At 40.2% G+C, this 18,807-nt stretch overlaps 1 protein-coding gene across 2 annotated transcripts in view; it reads left to right on the top strand.

Moving 5' to 3' along the window:
• The window catches only part of jade2 (jade family PHD finger 2), a 255,881-nt gene that overhangs the window by 37,687 nt on the left and 199,387 nt on the right, over nucleotides 1-18,807 (top strand). For both annotated transcript variants that reach the window (XM_084729924.1, XM_084729922.1), the window contains exon 3: nucleotides 6,821-6,906. In XM_084729924.1, coding sequence (XP_084586050.1) covers nucleotides 6,821-6,906 — 86 coding nt within the window. The remainder of the gene's footprint in view (nucleotides 1-6,820; nucleotides 6,907-18,807) is intronic.

Here is an 18,807-nt window from a genome sequence, read left to right as displayed (position 1 = left end):
CAGAATTGACTCACTGGGAAGTCCATCCTCTGAACAGCATTTGTCCAATCATTGTTTAGCCACTGTAACTATTAGGGCTGGGACACTCACTGCAGTCACCAGTCCTCTGTGCCAATTTGACATGTAGTCCAATTCTAAAAGGATTTTGACTCAATGTTCTGATTCTTTATTATTTTTGTTTGCTTTTAAACACTAGACCACGTGAAAAAGTTGAATCATACACTTCTAGAGACTGTAGATTATGACTGATATTTCCAAAGCAATGCATATCAGTTATATACTTAGTGATTTTTTAAAAACCTTGTTAATAACACGTTTATGTGGTATGACAAACTCAGAACACACATTTTTTAGTGGTTTACAGCACTTTTACTCTTGAAGTTCCTCGGCTAGACGGCTAAAATGAAACATTATAAAAAGTCTATCCGGTTTTCTTTTGACACATTTTTCTGTACTTCAGAAGAAAAGATTTTAATAAAACATTTTAATTTGGGATTTTCTTCAATGCAAAAATCAATTTTCCTATCACAGGTAAAAGAGAATTGAATTGAAAGGTTGATAGTTCTTCAATAATAGAAATGGGAATCTTTTAAATGCAGGCAAGGATGTTGCTCTTGGAAGTTAAAAAGAAATTCTCAAATTAAAGCTGTGCTCTCTCATGGTGAGGAATGTCCAAACCCTTTTTATTAATAAAAAAAAACTTTTTAGGTAATTTAAAATTTAGATCCACAAGGATGAATTCTAAGTGCTGTAGCATTTCAGACTTGATAAGATGTTTTACTGCAGTGGGGCCACCGAAGGTTAAAGGTTTAACTGTTCTGTGGTCACAGGTGTGCATGTATTTGGTATTTTACAGCAGGTTTAACAGGCTGGTTTTCAGAGCTGACTGAGCCACTGAAGGCTGCCGAAGGCCGTGCCGTCTCCGTTATAATTAGCTGTTAGCCGTTAGCTTCCCCTGGCCAGTACAGCGAGGGCTCCAGCTGCATCTGTTGACTGGAGGTTATCAGGTTTCTAATTGAAGGATGCCCATGATAATTTTGGCCGCCGTGCACCAAGCGGGGCTTTTAATTAACACACGGCCATGATGGTAACCTCCAACTGCGCTGCAGCCCGTTTGGTTATCTGGCCGCAGTGATGGAGTGGTGCAGCTGCCTCATGTGGGGCGTGTGGATGTAACCTACACACACACATACGCACGCACACTAGCGGAGTGCAGATGCATGAGCACACTCAAATATGTCCAGCAGATTAGCGCACAGTCCCACTGAATATGTGCATACCAACCACACACATGCACATAACATAGCACTGCTACACACAGACTTGTGGATGAACACATTGCTGTATATACACATTTCTGACAAATGAAAAGAACAATAATAACAAAGTGTCTGAAGAGGCGTTTCCACCAGGCAGTTCAGTTCAACTTGTTACACATTAGAACAGTTATTTTTGGGTTTCCACTGACAAAAGCTGGCGGATGGTACAAATATAAAACACTCCATTCTGCCCCGTTTTTTTTGCGACCTCTCTGTTTAACAGGGTTCGTACGGGTGCTGGAAATCCTTTAAAACACTTGAATTTTAATGTGGTGTTTTCAAAGTTTAAGTGCTTAGATTTTGGATAAAGTGCTTGAAACTGCTTGAAATTGTAATTGCATTACTTTCATGATTTGGTATCTGAATGAATACTTTGCTTTAGTGTGACACATTTTGAAACATGAAACTTTATCGTGTTTAATTTGTCACCCTTCTGTAGCATGTTATCAGACATAATTTTGGTAGTTTATAGCACAGTAACATCCGATTTTATGTGATTTAGAACAGATATAATCATTTAGAGTATATTTACAGTATGTATATAATATGTAATTCACCACGGCTGTGAGGTCCTGAATAAGCTCAAAAATGCACCATGAAAATTCTTGAAAAGTGCTTGAATTTGACTTTGAAAAAGGTGCAGGAATCCTGATTTAATTTCCAAGCAAGCTAGGACTAAAAAGGTGGAGATAAAACACTGCAAACCACTGATTGGTCAGAGAGAATCACAGCAGCCAGTCACCTTGTCTTCTGCGCTATGATGTAGGATGTGTTTTTGTCTTTTTTCTTGCTACCTGCAGCCTTTTCTTAAACAAAGGTCGTCTCCTTGTTGTAATAAACAACGACATGCTGAGAAGAAAGAACACAAAACATGTATGTAGCAAATGAGAGAGTCTAAATGTGACGGTGCAGGCAGAGCAGATGACAACGTTAGCAGTAACTTGTCAGTCTGGCAGTAAATGTACAGTACAGAATACATTGTGACAGTGAACAAATGCTGTAATGTAGCTTCTCAAGACCAAGAAACATCTGATGTTTCCTTACAACTGGAGAAGTGAAGGTAGTTTTCTCCGAAGCCCCAGTAACAACCCCTCCTACTTTTATAAGTACTGTCTGGTGTGGAAACACAAAGCAGATCTAGGGTTTAGGTTCATGTAAGTACGGGTTTCAAGGGTACTATGCTGAATATTTTTGGTGGAAATGCAGCTTTAGTTTGGCGTTGTTCCCTCCCAAGCCTCCAGAACAGCTTCAATGCACCATGACAGATTCTTCAAGCCTCTTTGGTGTTAAGATGATGGTGGTGGAGAGTAGAGCTGGACCGGGATATTCAACTTTTAGCATATTGTTTTGGTGGGTAGGTACTTTATTTTCAAAGCTTTATTTATAGAGCACATTTCATTCCAGGTAAACACACAATGGGCTGTACAGAGAATGAGCCAGTTTTTTCCTCTAAATTAATGATGCATGGGTCAGGATTTTTTAATATCAGCACTCACCCGACCTGTTATGACAGCTAATCTGCACCACCCAACTGCAAAGTTTAATCAACAACCAGAACACATCCCAACCTGCAAACTGCCAAATTATGTATTATAGTTGACGTCGCCTCATCCTGCCGCTGGAAACAGCCGCTGTCTATTTTAGTTATTTATATTTTTTAGCCTAGTGTTTGACTGCAGTGTGTAGACAAAGAACACCACAGTTCCAGGATTTAACCTGTTTAGATGCAGTTTGAGCACCGATCAGCTGAGCTGAAAGTGCACACTGGATGGTTGCTGTGCGCACCACTCCAACCAGGATGTGTGTTTGAGAGGACTATTGCACACAATGTTTCTGTGATAAAGATAAACATGTTTTAATTGAACTGTTAAAATGTGGAAATATTTGGGCATCTGACATCCCACTCACTCACAGCAGCGAACGAGTGAACATCACACTTCAGTTCAGACCTCAACTGAACGGAGAGATGTTGTGGCTGAGTCTGAGTCATGTTCAGCACTTACCCCTAAAGGCTAAATCATCATCAGATAATAGCTGATAGCGCTGGGCCATATGGCTCATAAAAATATCTTGATAATTTTAGACCGTTCCATCCTCAATATGCATATTTTCTCGAAAAATAACATAAATTCTCAAAAAGTGCCAAGTGCATTGCTTTTGATTAAACTAACCAGAAGATAGGGCTGAGAGATATGGACAAAATCAAATATCACAATATTTTTGACCAAATAACTTCATATTGATATTGCAGCAATATTGTAGGGATCACCATTGGTGCTTTCACAAAATATAGGCACAATAAGATTTTTGATAAATAACCATCAGTTTCGTGGATACAAAGACTAAGTGAGTAAAGGCAAATAATGTAACAGCTAGACAGTCTGGTAAGTTCAAAAAATTACATCACTTTACTGTAATGAAGCCTTTAAAACCAGGAGAAGATAGTACTTATGCCATATAACGATATTCAGAATCTAAAATGATACAGTTTCATGTCAAAGTATTGATGTATTATTGATATATTGGCCAACCCTAATAGCCCATGGGCTCTGAGATTATTCTTGGACAAACTATAGTCTCTCCGCCCCAATTTACTTTGAAGGATAATGACAGGGTCTCCCTCACACACACACACACACACACGCACACACATGCACACACGTGCACACACTTACAGCGCACATTGTGTCCTGCTACAGTCTGTTAGGTGGTACACTTTTGACACCACCACTCAGAGCAGCTGAGTGGAGGATTAATTTGAAAGGCTGTCAATTCACACCATATTTACTGTCGTGCTGTGGCACTGAAAGTGTGTATGCGTGTCTCTACGTGTGCACCAGTCAGCATGTAAAAACTGCACAACTCTGAGGGACCGGGACACCATCTCAGTGTGAGCAAACTGTGTGTGATGGTGGGTTAAAGTGCGGATGTGCAGTATGCGACTGTGAGGGTGCATGTGTGGAAAATACATGGGTGTGTTAGCAGCTGTATATACAGTGTATGTCCTTGTGTGAATTGTGTGTGTGTGTAGAGGGAGGCAGTCAGTAATTTTGAAGACGAGTCTAGCAGCAGCGCTCCCCTCGGCGCTGTTAGTTGTTCAGACGTCACAAGTAAAATTAGCACGGTGGCAGTACTGCTGCGGTGGCAGGGGAAATATGTTGAGTAGGAGGCAGCACACACACACGCACACGTACAGTCACGGTCACAATGTGCTATATTACACAGTATTGGCAAATTTGTGTTTTCCATTATGCCAGTGTGATGTAATTTAATTGCCAATGTGATGCAATGTTTAATGACAGCCTTCGCGGTGCACAGATGAAACTGAGCTTGCGGCAATAGGCCTATATGTTGCAGTAGTTTTATGATTAAAAAAAAAAAAAAAATAGAGAAAAACAGCACACAGCATTCCTCTGTCCACATACATGAGCACATGGGAAAACACACAGGCATGGCTGCTGATTGAAGCAGTGGGTGGGATATTGGCTCCAGTGTCTGGTTAATTGCCATTAGGTTGTGTATTAATGAGGTTGTAAAGGACCACAGTGGACTAACTGCTTAACAAGATGCTATTTATACTGTCATTACCTATTAAACCTCTTAATAGATCATCATCAGTCCGCTTCAATTAAAGGCCTGAGTCAGAGTGGTAGTGCGGCCACAGGCGTTGGAAAGGTTTTTGTTTGGGTGCTTTCTTTTAGTGCTCCTCTGCACTGTTTAAATTTCCTCCATCAGTGTGAATTACAAAGGCCTTGAACTCCATCACATGCTCGTTTAAGAACTTTTTTTACACTGATGAGCAGCGTTTTGCTTTCTAGTACGTAACCGATTCCCTGCTGGTTCATAATGGCTGATGTTACAGTGTTTTTATTGTTTTTGTATAGTAACCCATCAAATTTCTCCATTGGGACAATAAAGTTTCTTTGGAGTGAATCGGAGTGCATGGCACGCTGTGTACATGAAGTCTGATCTACGGCCAGAGACCTGTTCTTCATTTTCCCCACTTTAAATCAACAGTCACACTAATGAATGCTCGTTATTGGCAAATCAAACGCAGAGTAAGTTTGTCAGATGTTCTGCTCCAGATGATGGTCATTAGCTTCTGAGCTTGGTAACTAGCACATCGAGGCTAGCTTCTGACTTAGCTGGTCATCAGCTTGAAAGGCACTTTTACTTTTTTCCCCATTTGTATTTTATCAGTAGATTGGAGCAAAGTTTGGTGTCTTTTTTTCTTTTTCTTTTTTGGTTACCAAAATCCCCCTCAAACACTACACTTTCTCCACCATTTTTGGCAACATTCCTTTCCTTAGAAATATGTTGAATTGTAGGCTACTCACATTTCAGACCACACCACTGTCAAGAAAATGTTATGATTAATAGGTAATGAAGACCATTGGCCATTACTTTTTTAACCTATGATTACAATTGCGGCCACCGGCACCTTCAAGCACGCACCTCCCGTGTGTCATACCCCCTAGCGAGATGAATGGCTGAGCTTTAAAATAATATGGTGCAAACTCAGCACCACCTAATGCAGCAGGAAGAGGTTCACTCCGCCCGTGCGTCCATCTAGTCTGCCAGCCCTTTTTAACATGAAAAAAAAGTTTCCCTCCGGATTCATCACGCCGTTCAACCCACAAATCCCTGTTCACCGCTCTGGTCAACTATTACCGCGAGCCTGCCGCCGTCTCCTCTGCGCCAGAACACTGTTTGGAGTGGAGGTGTGTCTGGCTTTGTTTTTCAAAGAGGCAAGGAGGTCTCACTCTGATGCCTCTGGGAAGACGTGTTCTGTGCATCGACTTTATACACATTTGACTGATAAGACTATAAAATATTGGCACTGTTTATTGGATGTGCTTGAACTGTCACCTTTTTGCACACTACACTGTGGTGGATCATTGAACTTTGCTTTTGTCTAAGTGTTATTACTTGCAGAGTGTTTTGCTTGTACTCAGCTGGGAATGAGGTTGGAGGCTCTGCCAACTCCTTCATGGGGTTTGCTGATGATAAATTTATATCCTGTATATTTTTGTCAGACTGATCTTGTGATTGGCACCCCTGCAGCATGCCAGCGACTGCTGCACAGTAATCACCCATTTGGCACCAGTCGGCCAATAAAATACGAAAGACGAAAGTGACCAGCCAAATCAGTAGCAAATGTAGCTAGCCAGCTTTGGAAGGTAATGACCAGACAAGCCAGTAGCCAATCCAGGGAGTTCCTAGCTGTTACCACCTTGGACAAATGAATAGTCTGCTTTTCATCCACCACTGTTGGCCTCTTAGTTTCCAGTGCTGGCATATCATTGGCCCGATTCATCAAGGTTATAGCCTCTGCCGACTTCTCGGTATGCTTAATTTTTTCCTTATCCTGTGCCATAAATATGTCTACCAGAAGGATATTCATTCTTTCTCTTCTGGTCCACAAAGGAAATGTATTGACTCATGTTTGTTACCTTTAATTAAACTGATCACTGTTGCGTTTTTTTTCTTTGCTACTGCAGGTCAGGTGACGTCGTGGTCCAGATCATCCAAGAATACGGGCACCAGCAGCACATGGGTCCGCCACCAGCACAAGAAACCATCAGAGGTAAGTTATTGTGGCAGTTTGGTTCAGTCACTCATGCATGTACAGTACACAAAAATGTGTTTAATGAAACACAGTCTCTGTTTGGCCCTTACAAGCTCACAGTTTTGCTCCATTAGACTGCTGTCTGTTATTTGTTGTGGCTTTTCTGAATTGTCATTAATGGTCAGATTCCAACATTGTGTCTGGTTTTTGGGGTTGCTGAACACTGGCATGATCCGCAGCTTTTATGATCCAGTGGCTAATCTAAACCAGATTAGCGACCAAAAGTCAGGGCTGAGTATGGTTTTGGACAAGCTCAGATGGCAGAGTTGCTGCTAGGTCGTTTTTTTGTGCAAAGCTGATTGCTATGATTCAGAATTTTTGTAACAGCCTGAAACATCATGCACACCACATGCAAAAGCAAGATCATTCTCCTGTCAAAGCATACACAATTGTAATAGAAAAAATTAAGTTACTTCAAAGACAAATTGCAGCCACAATTCCAAAAAAAAGCTGGGATGTTGTGCAAAACAAAAATAAAACCAGAATGAAATGATTTGCAAAAACTTTTTGACCTGTATTCAATTGAATACAGTACAAACACGATATATTTACTGTTCAAGCTGATTTTTGTTTTATAAATTTACATGCAATCTGAATTAGATGTCTGCAACGTATTCCAAAAAAGTTGGTATCCACTGCGGACACTGAAGTTTTTTCTCATTCTTGCATGATTAACGACCTCAGATGCTCTACAGTCCAGGGTCTCTGTTGTAGTTTGTGATTCATAATGCATGACACAGGTGTGGACTGCGGGCAGGTCAGTCTGTCACCCAAACTCTTTTACTACGAAGTCAAACAGTTGTAAAACATGCAGAACGTGTGCTGGTAACAATCTGGATTGTCCTCCTTCTCTTTAACCTGGAGGACACAACGTCCATGATTTCTGAAAACAGTCTGAAATGTGGACTCGTCCAAATGTCCACTTGACCACAGCACACTTTTCCAGTTTGGCAGCATTTCTGGACGTTGTTGATGTGTGGCTGTCACTGTGCATCTTTTATAGATCCAATGACAAACTGTGTTTACTGACAGTGGTTTTCCAGTGTCCCCAAATCCATGTAGTACCATTCATTTATGCAACTATGTGGGTTTTTTAATGCAGTGGCGCTTGAGGAGCCAAAGGTCACATGCAATCATGGCTGGTTTTCATCCATGCCCCTTGCATGCAGAGATTTCTCTGGATTCTCTGAATCTATTAATCATATTATGAATTACAGATGGTGCAATCCCTACATTCCTGGCAGTTTTGAGTTGAAAGACACTGTTCTTAAACTGTGTGCCTACGCTGTTTTTCCACAAACCTCACTCTCTCCATGCTTGTGAATAACTGAGCATGTTGAGGATGCACAATCATGATACTGTCACCTGTCACTAATTAACCCGTTGACCTGTCAAATGTTCCAAACAGGTGTTTTTTGAGCAAATCCACAACTTTCCCAGTCTTTTGTTGCCCCTGTTTCAACTTTTGTGAAACGTCTTTCAGGCATCAAATTCAGGATGAGGGTATATTTACAACATTACATTTATTTTTTATCAGTTTGAACTTTAGATATGTTGTCCCTGTACTGTATTCAATTAAGTACAAGTCAGAAAGTATTTGCAGATCATTGTATTCTTTTGTTATTTACATTGTACAAAGCATCCCAACTTTTTCAGAATCGGTTTTGTAGATGAATAGAAACCTTTTGTGGCATCAGCAGCGTGCCTTACACCAATGTCCTACCAAGATTTTAGATCGTGAAAGCCCTGATCCAGCCACTGCAGCCATATATCAGCTCTTAAAGGGAACAAACACTTCTGTCCAACGTAAATACAGCCATCTCCGTCACCACAGCTAAATCAACCAAGGCGCATGGATGGCACAGATCGGTTGGCTAAAATACCAGGTTGGAACATCCATATGGTCATGATGAACAATCCCAAGGGCTCTCAAATGACCACCCTGAGGAAGAAACTGGCACAAACCAGTTGGAAAATGGTGCACTGGACCAGTTGTGGCAATGCTTTGCCTGCCGCAATCACACATTCCTCCCACTCTGTCAGTGAAGTGGGTTCAAATCTGTTTAAGGAGAACTCGTCTCTTGCTGTTGGAAGAGTTTCGGTCCAAAAATAACTATCTGCCATTTGGTACAAATTACATCTTCTCTTAAAAATTACCAGGGGTGATTTTTGAATAAAGGAGAGGAGCTAACAGCCTCTGATGGCACTTCTAAAATTCACAAGATGTTCATTGAAGCACTTAAAACGAAAATCTTTTCCAAAATGAATTAATACCATTTTAGAGGGTAATTTGGTCTCGTTCCTGCCGTGATTTCTACCCTTCCTTCCCCTTAAAAAAAGTCAAAAACCATCTAAAGTTGAACAACACAAATGTTTCTTTTTTGCAACTTTTGAAAGGAGAATGAACAGAGCAGAATGGCACGCATGCCCCCGAACCACCCCGAAGTACAAGTCATCAGCAGAGCATCTGTCATGCCTGAGCATTTGAAGCTTCCTCCCCCTCAGCTCCATCCAGTTAACCACAGGCTGTTGGAAGGTCCTGTCAGCAATCAGTCTCTCAGTAATTACTACTGTAGCTCCCTGCTCTGACCCGGGCTTCAGCTAAAGAGCCAGGGGCCACGTTCCCTTTCATAACGCTGCCTCCTCGCCTTGCTCCGGGGCATGCTGCTCTTTCGTGAAAAGGATGATGTTTTGAAGTAATCTTTCTGCCTTTTTTTTCCCTCTTCGGTTGCTGTGAGCAACAGGAAAGGTTGAACAAAGAAAAAGGGCGGGTGACATCTGACAAAGGTTCAGAGCAAAGTTTTGTCAAGTCAAGAATGTCAGAAGAGCGTTACTCGTCGAGCATGAAAAATCTGCTGGCATTTGTCTTGGTGCTGCTGGAGAGATATTGACAGATCATGCCGTCCTCTGCTCACAGTTTTTAGCTTTTTGCTCACTTGTTGATTCTTTCGTATGCATTGATGTGTCGTCCATGTTATGATGTTGTTGTCCCTCAGCCCCAGAAAGGAAGGACATTTCAATCAGTTTGTATATAGATGAATAGAATAGATTAGAATAAATCGTAAATGTCCACTGTGGTGGAAATTTGTCTTTGGCTCATCAAACACAAGAAACAAGAGAGAAGACCAGGGCTTAAATCCTCAAACTAGCTGACGACAGGATGAGGACTATCTAACAGGATGCTTCTTGCCTTCTTCTTTGTCCCCTTTATTGTTCATTCTCCAATTCAGATAACTGTACCAAGAAGGAAGATGAAAGGTTAAAACACTTTCCACAATTGTTTTGTAAACAAGCTCTGAAATCTACTGACTGACGCCAAGGCCACATTGTTTCCTGAGAAGACAAAGTCACTGTGAGCATCTCTTAGAAATGTGTTTTCAGAGAATCTCAGTGATAAACTCAAACTTGAACTTGATTTGAGATTACGGCTTTGAGGGTTTTGGTAAATTAATGCTGACATAAATGTGTATTTCATTGGATTTGTTGACTTTATTTATTCATTGTTGTGGAACTACTTCGTTTAGATAGCTCACTTTTTTCATAGTACGTGGTCGTTTTGAACAGGTTAGTTGCTTGGCCTCTGGCTTTGCTGCTTGAAGCTTTCTTCAGAGCAGCTCATCCAAACAATAAGTGATAGAGTATGTGCTTGTAATAAATTTATATGCATACATAAACAGCCTTATTAGTTGGTGATGTCCAGGATACAATTAGCTATTGGCGTTTCAAGCAATCAGTCAGTAACTTCTATAAAAAAAACAAAACTTTTTGTCACTTTGTTTTCGTTCAGATGAGGTAGATTCTTGCAAATGTGTACGCTTAGCTATTTTCATGAAACTGTCTGTAGTCTACAAACACAGAAAAGACATGTAAGACTTGAAAAGAGGCAGTGGGACTGACCCGAGAAGAGACTATGACAGCCTCTTGAGTGTGGCCATCTGGAACAGGTATAAACACTTTTTCCTTTCGACGTGGTGGATAACGTGTCATATGACCGAGTTTGCTTCAACCATTCAGAAGTCTTTAGTCAGACTGAGCCAGGAAGCAGTACTATTAATCTATTTATATGTTAACAGGGCAACTGCTCATGTTTCTAAAGGGCAGCTCTTATTTTCAGTTTATGATATCATGACAAAGAAACTGTCCTTCAGCTGGATCCTGAGTGTTAAAGAACTGGTTTGCTTGTCACACACTTCAGCAGAGGTGTTGATAATTGCTGCTGTCAGAGTCCTGAGGCGACAGCAACAACTTGTTGTATGTTTCATGGGTCAAAGGTCATTACCCTTTTACTAATAGTGCTTAAGCTGGAGCAGCCACTTGAGGTCATTTTCACTTGTAGCAGTCAACTACTCTTCAGCTTTGTAGAGCCGAGTGTCACTTAACTGTTCTCACCTGCCAAGTATCTGCACTGTTTGGGTTTGTCCAACCTGCCAGCTTTTTTTTTTTTTTTTTAATTTAAAGACAATGGGCTGCAGCCATGACACAAACAGAAAACAGACGCTGTGGAAAGGACGAACCGCAGCAGCTGAGAGAGGAGTGGAGTGGGAGAGAAGAGTGGGTAGTCTTTTGAAGGAGTGAAAATGATGAAGACTGTTTTCCTTTTTTGACATGACTAATTAAAAGGATGTAGATGCTTTCTTTGTATCTGAGCAGTAGATAAATCCGGCTAATATAGATCAGAAAAACAACTATCAACACCAAATGTCACATTTACATGTGGCATTTGGTGTTGCGCTAGTTTGTGAGCAAAGAATAACAACTCAACGAGTTTCACTGTTAGCAAATGATTCTCATCAGTAATATGTCAGAAAATTCATCTTAGTGTCAACTTTGCTGATGGACTGGTTTGCAGTATTTTTACTAGGCCTGTCCCACATTAAGATTTTTTTCAGATTTGGCTGTATATTCAGTTATTTGTTACTTATTTTTCGTTGTTCGTTAAACATCAGATTTTCACAGTCAGAGAAAGTAAAACTGCGTCGTCCTGTAGTTCAGTTAATGAGCTCGCTGCAGAGCATTTCTGCCCGCGCTGCAGCCACTGTCTGTCACCTGCCCACACGCTCCACGCTCCCTCACCCCGTGAATTAGGGATTTATTTTAACCAAACCAGAGCTGGCGATTGTTGGAACAGTGGAAGGATTAACCGAGATGTTTTTTGGTGTGTTTCTTTCGCCTCTGTTGGATTTGAATGAAGTTGAAAATGAAGATGAAATTACAGCTTTGCAAAGGAAGGCTCTTAAAAAAGGTCTCACTGATGTGATCTTTTCCGTAAGGTTTTCAAACATTACAGAAAAAAAACAAGCACAAGCAAACAAGAAATCACCTACCCTGCACCTACAGCATGCTCTGGTGACGTGTCGCCTCTTTCCCCCACGTTCATCGCCGTTAGTTTTGTGGTTTGTGGTGATTTAGAGACTGTAATGTTTGCAGCCTGCCATGGTGTTGCTTTTCTCTTTGTACAATGATGCAGCTAAAAAATGAGAATAGAAACCTGTTTACCAACCACTCGTTTCACCAGTTAGTCACCAGCACATTTTTAAAAGTGCGTCAGCTAAACGATTGTAAGCTCTGATCTGTTTTATCCTGTTTATTATAATTCAGGGTGCAGCCCTAATTTTTACCCACACACATCCATCAATGTATTACGTCCATTTTGACAGCTGGTTTTATTGAAATACAAAGAATATTTTGTAGTTCAAAACAAATGTCAGTATAAATTGGAGATTGATGTGAAGGCTTTGTTTGTGGAGTTTCTGGTACATGTTTGAGAATTGAACTTAAATGTTGTTTGATGATCACAGAAACAAAGAGATGTTGGAAACAATCGAGAAAAAAGTCCAAGTAAAGTCAAAAAGTAGTAGTTTTAGTCAGTGTGCAGTCCTCATCAGCGCATCACCGCAGGGAGGAAAATTGAACAGCGGCTCACAATGTGGACAAGTTTATGGAATGACACTCACCCTCGGTTAAGGGAGGTGTGGCGAACGGTAAACACTGTGGACTTGTAATGACAGCGTAGCGCTTTTCTAAAAATGAGCTGTCTCTATTTGCGCCTTTGCGAGTCCTTCGCTCCAGCTTTGACTTTTCTTAGAAGTGGTTTAGAGAGCTCAGCTCAGTGGAAGTCGGACACAGTCAAATGCTTCCTCTTTCTTGTATAGCTGTTTTTATCTCGGTGTAGATGAGGGCAGAGATTGAGGATTTTAACGTTTTGTAGACTAACAGGAAGCCATTATGACATATGGTACACACACAGACTGCACATATTTGGTCTTGTGGTTAATGGTTAGGGGCAGCGTTTGAGGATGAGAAAAAGACAAACAAAAAACAAAGTGTATTTTTACTACTTTTTAAGAAAATGCACTGTAATGTGATGTAGCTGCAGTGGCAGTGAGTCACCCGTCAGACTGAGGACGACTCTCTCCTAAGCAGCTCCTGGCCTCATCTTTTCTGACAAAAGCAGAGCTCCCCTTCTTCAGAGAAATCCCCCTGCTCTCCCCCAGGGGACCGTGTGACACTTGTCAAAACACTGCAACATGGGCAGAGGACACACATTTGTTAGATGGAGCTTGACACACTATATCAAGACCCAAACATGAATACACACTCACACTTCCAGGCTTGCGGCATTGAAATTTTAGGCACCACATGCTCGGACAGGGGAATGTCTGTATTTAGAGTCCTTGTTTCATTTGAATCTTTTGTTATTTAGTCTGAAAATCAGTCCGTCATCAGGTAATTTAATTGAGGACGCCAGTAATTACAACAAGTGTTTGTTTATGATGTGTGTTTTTTCTCTTTCACTCGCCACACCGGATCATGAGAGGAGAGAGCTGCAGTGATAATAGCAGCTGTGCTGTCGACAGCCATGGCTGGAGGCATTATGTTTTCGGGTTGTCCATGCACACCTACGTCCCGTTTTTGTGACCTCGATATTTAAAAAAACGGCTTGAGGGAACTTCCTCAAACTTGGCACAAACATCCATTTGGACCCAAGAATAGACTATTCTTGTGAATGTGACATCTCAGAAATTTTGTCAGGGAATTGCTTCAAATTAGGCACAAATGACCACTTGGACTCGTAGATGACGTGGTTAGATGTTGGTGGTTGAACATCAGAGTTTAAGATCACTGTGACCTGACGATTGTCCCATTTTGGTGAAAGTGATATCTCAATAACGCCTTGAGGAAATGTGTTCAGATTTGGCACAAATTACCACTTTGACTCGAGGATGAAATGAATAGAAGTTGGAGTTCACAGGTCAAAAGTCACTGTGGCCTCACAAAACATATTTATGGCCACAACATAAGAACTCATAGGCTAATTATGACAAAATTACACATAAATGTGTGATATGATAAAATGACAAGGTGATGACATTTTACACCCAAAACATCAAAGAAAACAAGTTTCTCACTGGAAATTACTCACTAGAATCAGACATGTAGTGTGAGTGCTTTCATTTTGTCAAAAATACAATGAATACATTTTATTAAATTCCTTCAAAGTCTTGACTACATCCACTATATGAGTCTGGACAGACGTGGATGTAAACTGTAACTTGACTGGTTGGTGGCAACATACAACACGAAGCATTAATTCTATCGTTTGACTGCTCAGTTTTATATGACCACGTATTTATATGACAGCTGACTTCTCACTCTTATTAACCGGTCACTAGGGGCTGCTAGTGATCAATAACTGCTTCAGTTTGAAATCTTGTTTCAGTTAGGGGCAACACATGTTAATTTTGGAGAAACTTTGCAAATCTCTGCTGGTTGCATCTGGCAGCTGTGTTGGTTTTGCTGTAGGTGCTTCATCATCTGTTGCCTGGAGGGGTTCTGCACTCTCCTGAGTGCACTCCTTGAGATTGAATCTCTTTCTGTGTGGTGATTGGTTGTTTTTTTTTTAATCTGAAAATTTGTCCTATCGTTAAGAAATCTATGTGGAGATTCCAGTGGTTGTAGTGAGTATTTGTTTATGATGTGTGTTGATATGTTTCTTCTTTGTTGCACATCACACAAATTGTGACAGGAGAGCTGCAGAAAATGAATACAGAAAATGATCTTTTGAAAATAACCACAATCATAGCAACTAGCCTTGTTGTACTTTTTTCTTTTAGATCTGAAAGAAAAGATTTTTCTGCCAGTTAAATTGCAATTTCCATGAGCATTACCTATTGTTGGGCCTTTAATGTTGTGTGTATAAGATACGCGCTTTTATCTGCACAACCACGCTTCATAATACGTCTCCATATCAGATCAAAAGTATATTTAATGAGCTTTGATTCAAATATTAATGAGGGAACAGTTATAGATGATGCAATATAGGACACGGCTGAACCAAATGTTTTTTGTAGTTTTATTAAATCTCAACATTTCTGTTGCAAAAGCCTTAAAAATGGGTTAAAAATTGTTCAGTACAGAATCCATTCTAAACTGTGATGTATGAAAAATGTCTGCTGTTATCTTCAGAGATACATCTCAAACTCAACTTTTTAAAAAAAAACATTATTTAGCTCACAGTTTACAGCTGTGACTTACAGCTGTGACTTACACTTAGTGCAACAGTTAATAGAGTACGTATAAAACCTTACACTAAAGGAACTAAAGGAAAAGGCACTAAACCAAAAGCAGCACTCATTTATTTACTTTTACTTTTACTTTTTAGGTATTTCGCCATAAACTTTTGGTATTTAAGTTACTGACATGGCTGTATAATAGCATCCAGACAGATACCAAATTAGTTACTGGTTGATTCATGTTGCTTTATTGCATATTTCAGGGTTTTGGTGAAAAGACGATGACTAGATGAAGGTCAGAGTAGATGTCATGGTTTCACAACTTTCAACCCAGTCAGCAGTGTTTTCGTAAGTGAAGTAAGTTCTCTGGAGGCTTAAGGCTAATCTCGATGTTATCTAAGCAGAGGCTGTTGTGTTTTTGAACAACAAGTGATATCAGGAGAACAAGACACTCTCAATGCACCATGGGAGGAAGGAAGTGGTATTGACACCCGGGGTTGCCAAAAAAGATAATGGCTTGGCAGGTGTAAAACTCGCTCTATATTTTAATTGTTATGTGTATAAAGATTGTGTTTACTGCTTGTGTTTGAAGGTGCAATCAAGTGTGCATGCAGTATGAGTACACAACTGTATCTGTAACACACCGGGTGCAGGAGAGGTGTTAGCTGCAGCACCGGGGCACGTTGTGTTTGTCGGTCTGTAAAGCACATACAGCGTTCATGCATCTTTGGCTGAACTGAAATTATAACTAAACTTAATGATAACAAAATAAAACTAGATTTATTATCAATAAATTCAGTGTGTAAGCAATAATACAAGACTGACTCCAAAAAAGCATAAACGTATAAAAAGTAAATGAAAACAGATTGCAATGATTTGCAAACACTTTTTAATCTATATTCAATTGAATTCAGCACAAAGACAAGATATTTAATATTCAACCGATTAACTTAAGTGATTTGGTAAATATGCACACAATCTGAAATTGATTGCACTCTGTTTTTATTTTAGTATTTGAGTGTCACAACTTTTTTGGAATCAGGGTTGTACATTGCAAAAATTCCTAATCTAAAACAATAACTACATAGCATTGTTTTCTTCTGCCTAGTTATTTTTGTTTCTTTTCTTTTCTTTTTTTTACATCAGAACTCCTTTTGAAGCTATTATCAGCAGATAATCAGTTGTTTCACCACTATAGCATGACTCTTAATTTTCTTAATCTTCAGTCTTTTTTTTTTCCTGGTGAAATGCAGGTGAACATATATTTTAGGGGTTGACCTATTATCAGACTGGGCCCCGTTTCCCAGGGCCTTCATAGCGCTACGTGCGTCGTAAGTTGTATTTTAAGGTCTCCCTTACGGTTGTCCCGACTCTGGGAAACAGCCCGTAACCTAGCGCTACGAAGGCTCTGGGAAACGGGGCCCTGGCTGATTATAAGATCCATATTCAGCAATTTATGATGATTGGAATCTGTATTGTTTTTTTTTAATCTGATTGCAGATAAACAACTTTGGCTCTGATGCTGCTATTTTGAGTTTGTGGTGTAAGAAAAAATTGATAGACTTGAGTATCATGATATTATGTTTTGTGATACTGTATCACTTCTCAAAAACAGTGTATCGTGATATCGTGGAATGTGCAAAGATTTGCTGTACCTAGCTTGCAAATTGCTGTTATGTCTCACTAATGGTCTAATCTTTTGCACATTTTGTGTCGAATAGATAAAGTTGAAAACAATAAAAACAACCAATGTGACATTCACAACAGATGAAAATCATAGTGAATGGGTTTAGCAATGGAAAATGCCAGTGGATATCAGTAATCAAGTAAGTCATCTGTAGAAAGTGCAGTAGTTTTTACAGAAAGTAAGCCAAGGAAAAGTCATGGAGGGGTGTTATGAAACAGCAGCTGACTGATGGAAAACACAGCGAGCCTGCTGAATATTATTTTCATCTTATTGCTTGCTCTTGCCGAGGTAATATCGCAATGAAATTAGGACATCGGAAAATTTCCTCGGGCTATTGACAAGCTCTGTGAACCATTCTCAAGTGTTTTTAAACAACTTGTATGTTAAGTTTGGAGTTCAAGGCAGCTGCGTCCAGATGTGCAGATGTTATAGCTGGATCTCTGTCAAAGTGGAGATAGCCTTTATTGTGTTAACTCATCAACGTGCCAACAGAGCAGATATTACAGCTTCTAGTCCTCTGTTGGACTTTCACATGTATTAATGGTTAAGTAATCATGTGTACAAATACAAGCATGTGTTTGTGTGTGTGTGTGTGTGTGTGTGTGTGTGTGTGTGTACGAGCAGCTGCTATAGCTCATTAACTTCTGCTAGAAACAGCTGTGAAACTCCATGGCAACCAGATGCAAACAGCTACAGGAATGCACAGAGTAGATGTTACAGTTTCTATCTCTCTAATTCTCACATACACACGCACACACACACACACACACACACGCACACACGCACACACACACACACACACACACACACACACACACACACACACACACACACACACACACACACAGACACTCTGCCAACCCCTGTGAATGGACAGCCTAGTTGGATGGTGGAGAGCTTTGCATGTCGACACATACCAGCCGGGAAATGAGTGCAAATAAATACACACACACTCATGCACACAAACACACACACACGAGCCAACACAGCCTCCAGCAGTTGTATTAAACTGTCAGTATTGCTCCTGTTGCTCACCTACCAGGTGCTCAAATATAAAAAAACAGAAAACAAAAACGTTGTTTACATTCACTGTTAAGAGGGTGAAGGGAATATAGATGGATTAGGAAGTGTGAATGTCGAATAGATTGCAGGAGGGCATAGGCTGACAGAGTACAGGTGTACAGTTTTTACACCAAGATTAGCAGTTTTTTTTTTACTGCTTTTTTACTGCTTTTTTTCTAGCAGCAAGAGAGACATTTTTAAAAGTGTCTTTGTTCAACTCTTATTACTTTTGTAGCTTCTAACTGAACCTCTCTGGTTTTGGTTTTTCTCTCTTTAGTTTCTCCCCTGCATTGATATTTGTGCTTTCAGGTATCTGCTTTATTTTACTGTTTCATGTTCAGCTGATAGGAGTCGTGTTAAGTTACTGCTGCTGAAAACCAAACATTTCCTGATTTTGCTGCTTTAATAGGTGGCTTTTATCATGTAGAATTAATAGGAAATGTCTTTATCCACTGTTTTACAGCTGCTTGACTGAAGTAGTAAAGGAAATCAGTTAATACTCACCTTCAAGCAGGTGCCAACTCCACTGTGCTGGGCAGACACCCCGAGTTAAGCTGAGTCAAGCCAAGCAGCATGTGTATGAAAAAGGAGCAAAAC

This window comes from Lutjanus erythropterus, chromosome 11 (assembly GCF_056507025.1).
Source record: "Lutjanus erythropterus isolate fLutEry1 chromosome 11, fLutEry1.hap2, whole genome shotgun sequence".
Taxonomy (NCBI): domain Eukaryota; kingdom Metazoa; phylum Chordata; class Actinopteri; order Lutjaniformes; family Lutjanidae; genus Lutjanus; species Lutjanus erythropterus.
Note: the sequence above shows the minus strand (reverse complement) of the source record. Positions and strands in the feature narration are given on the sequence as shown.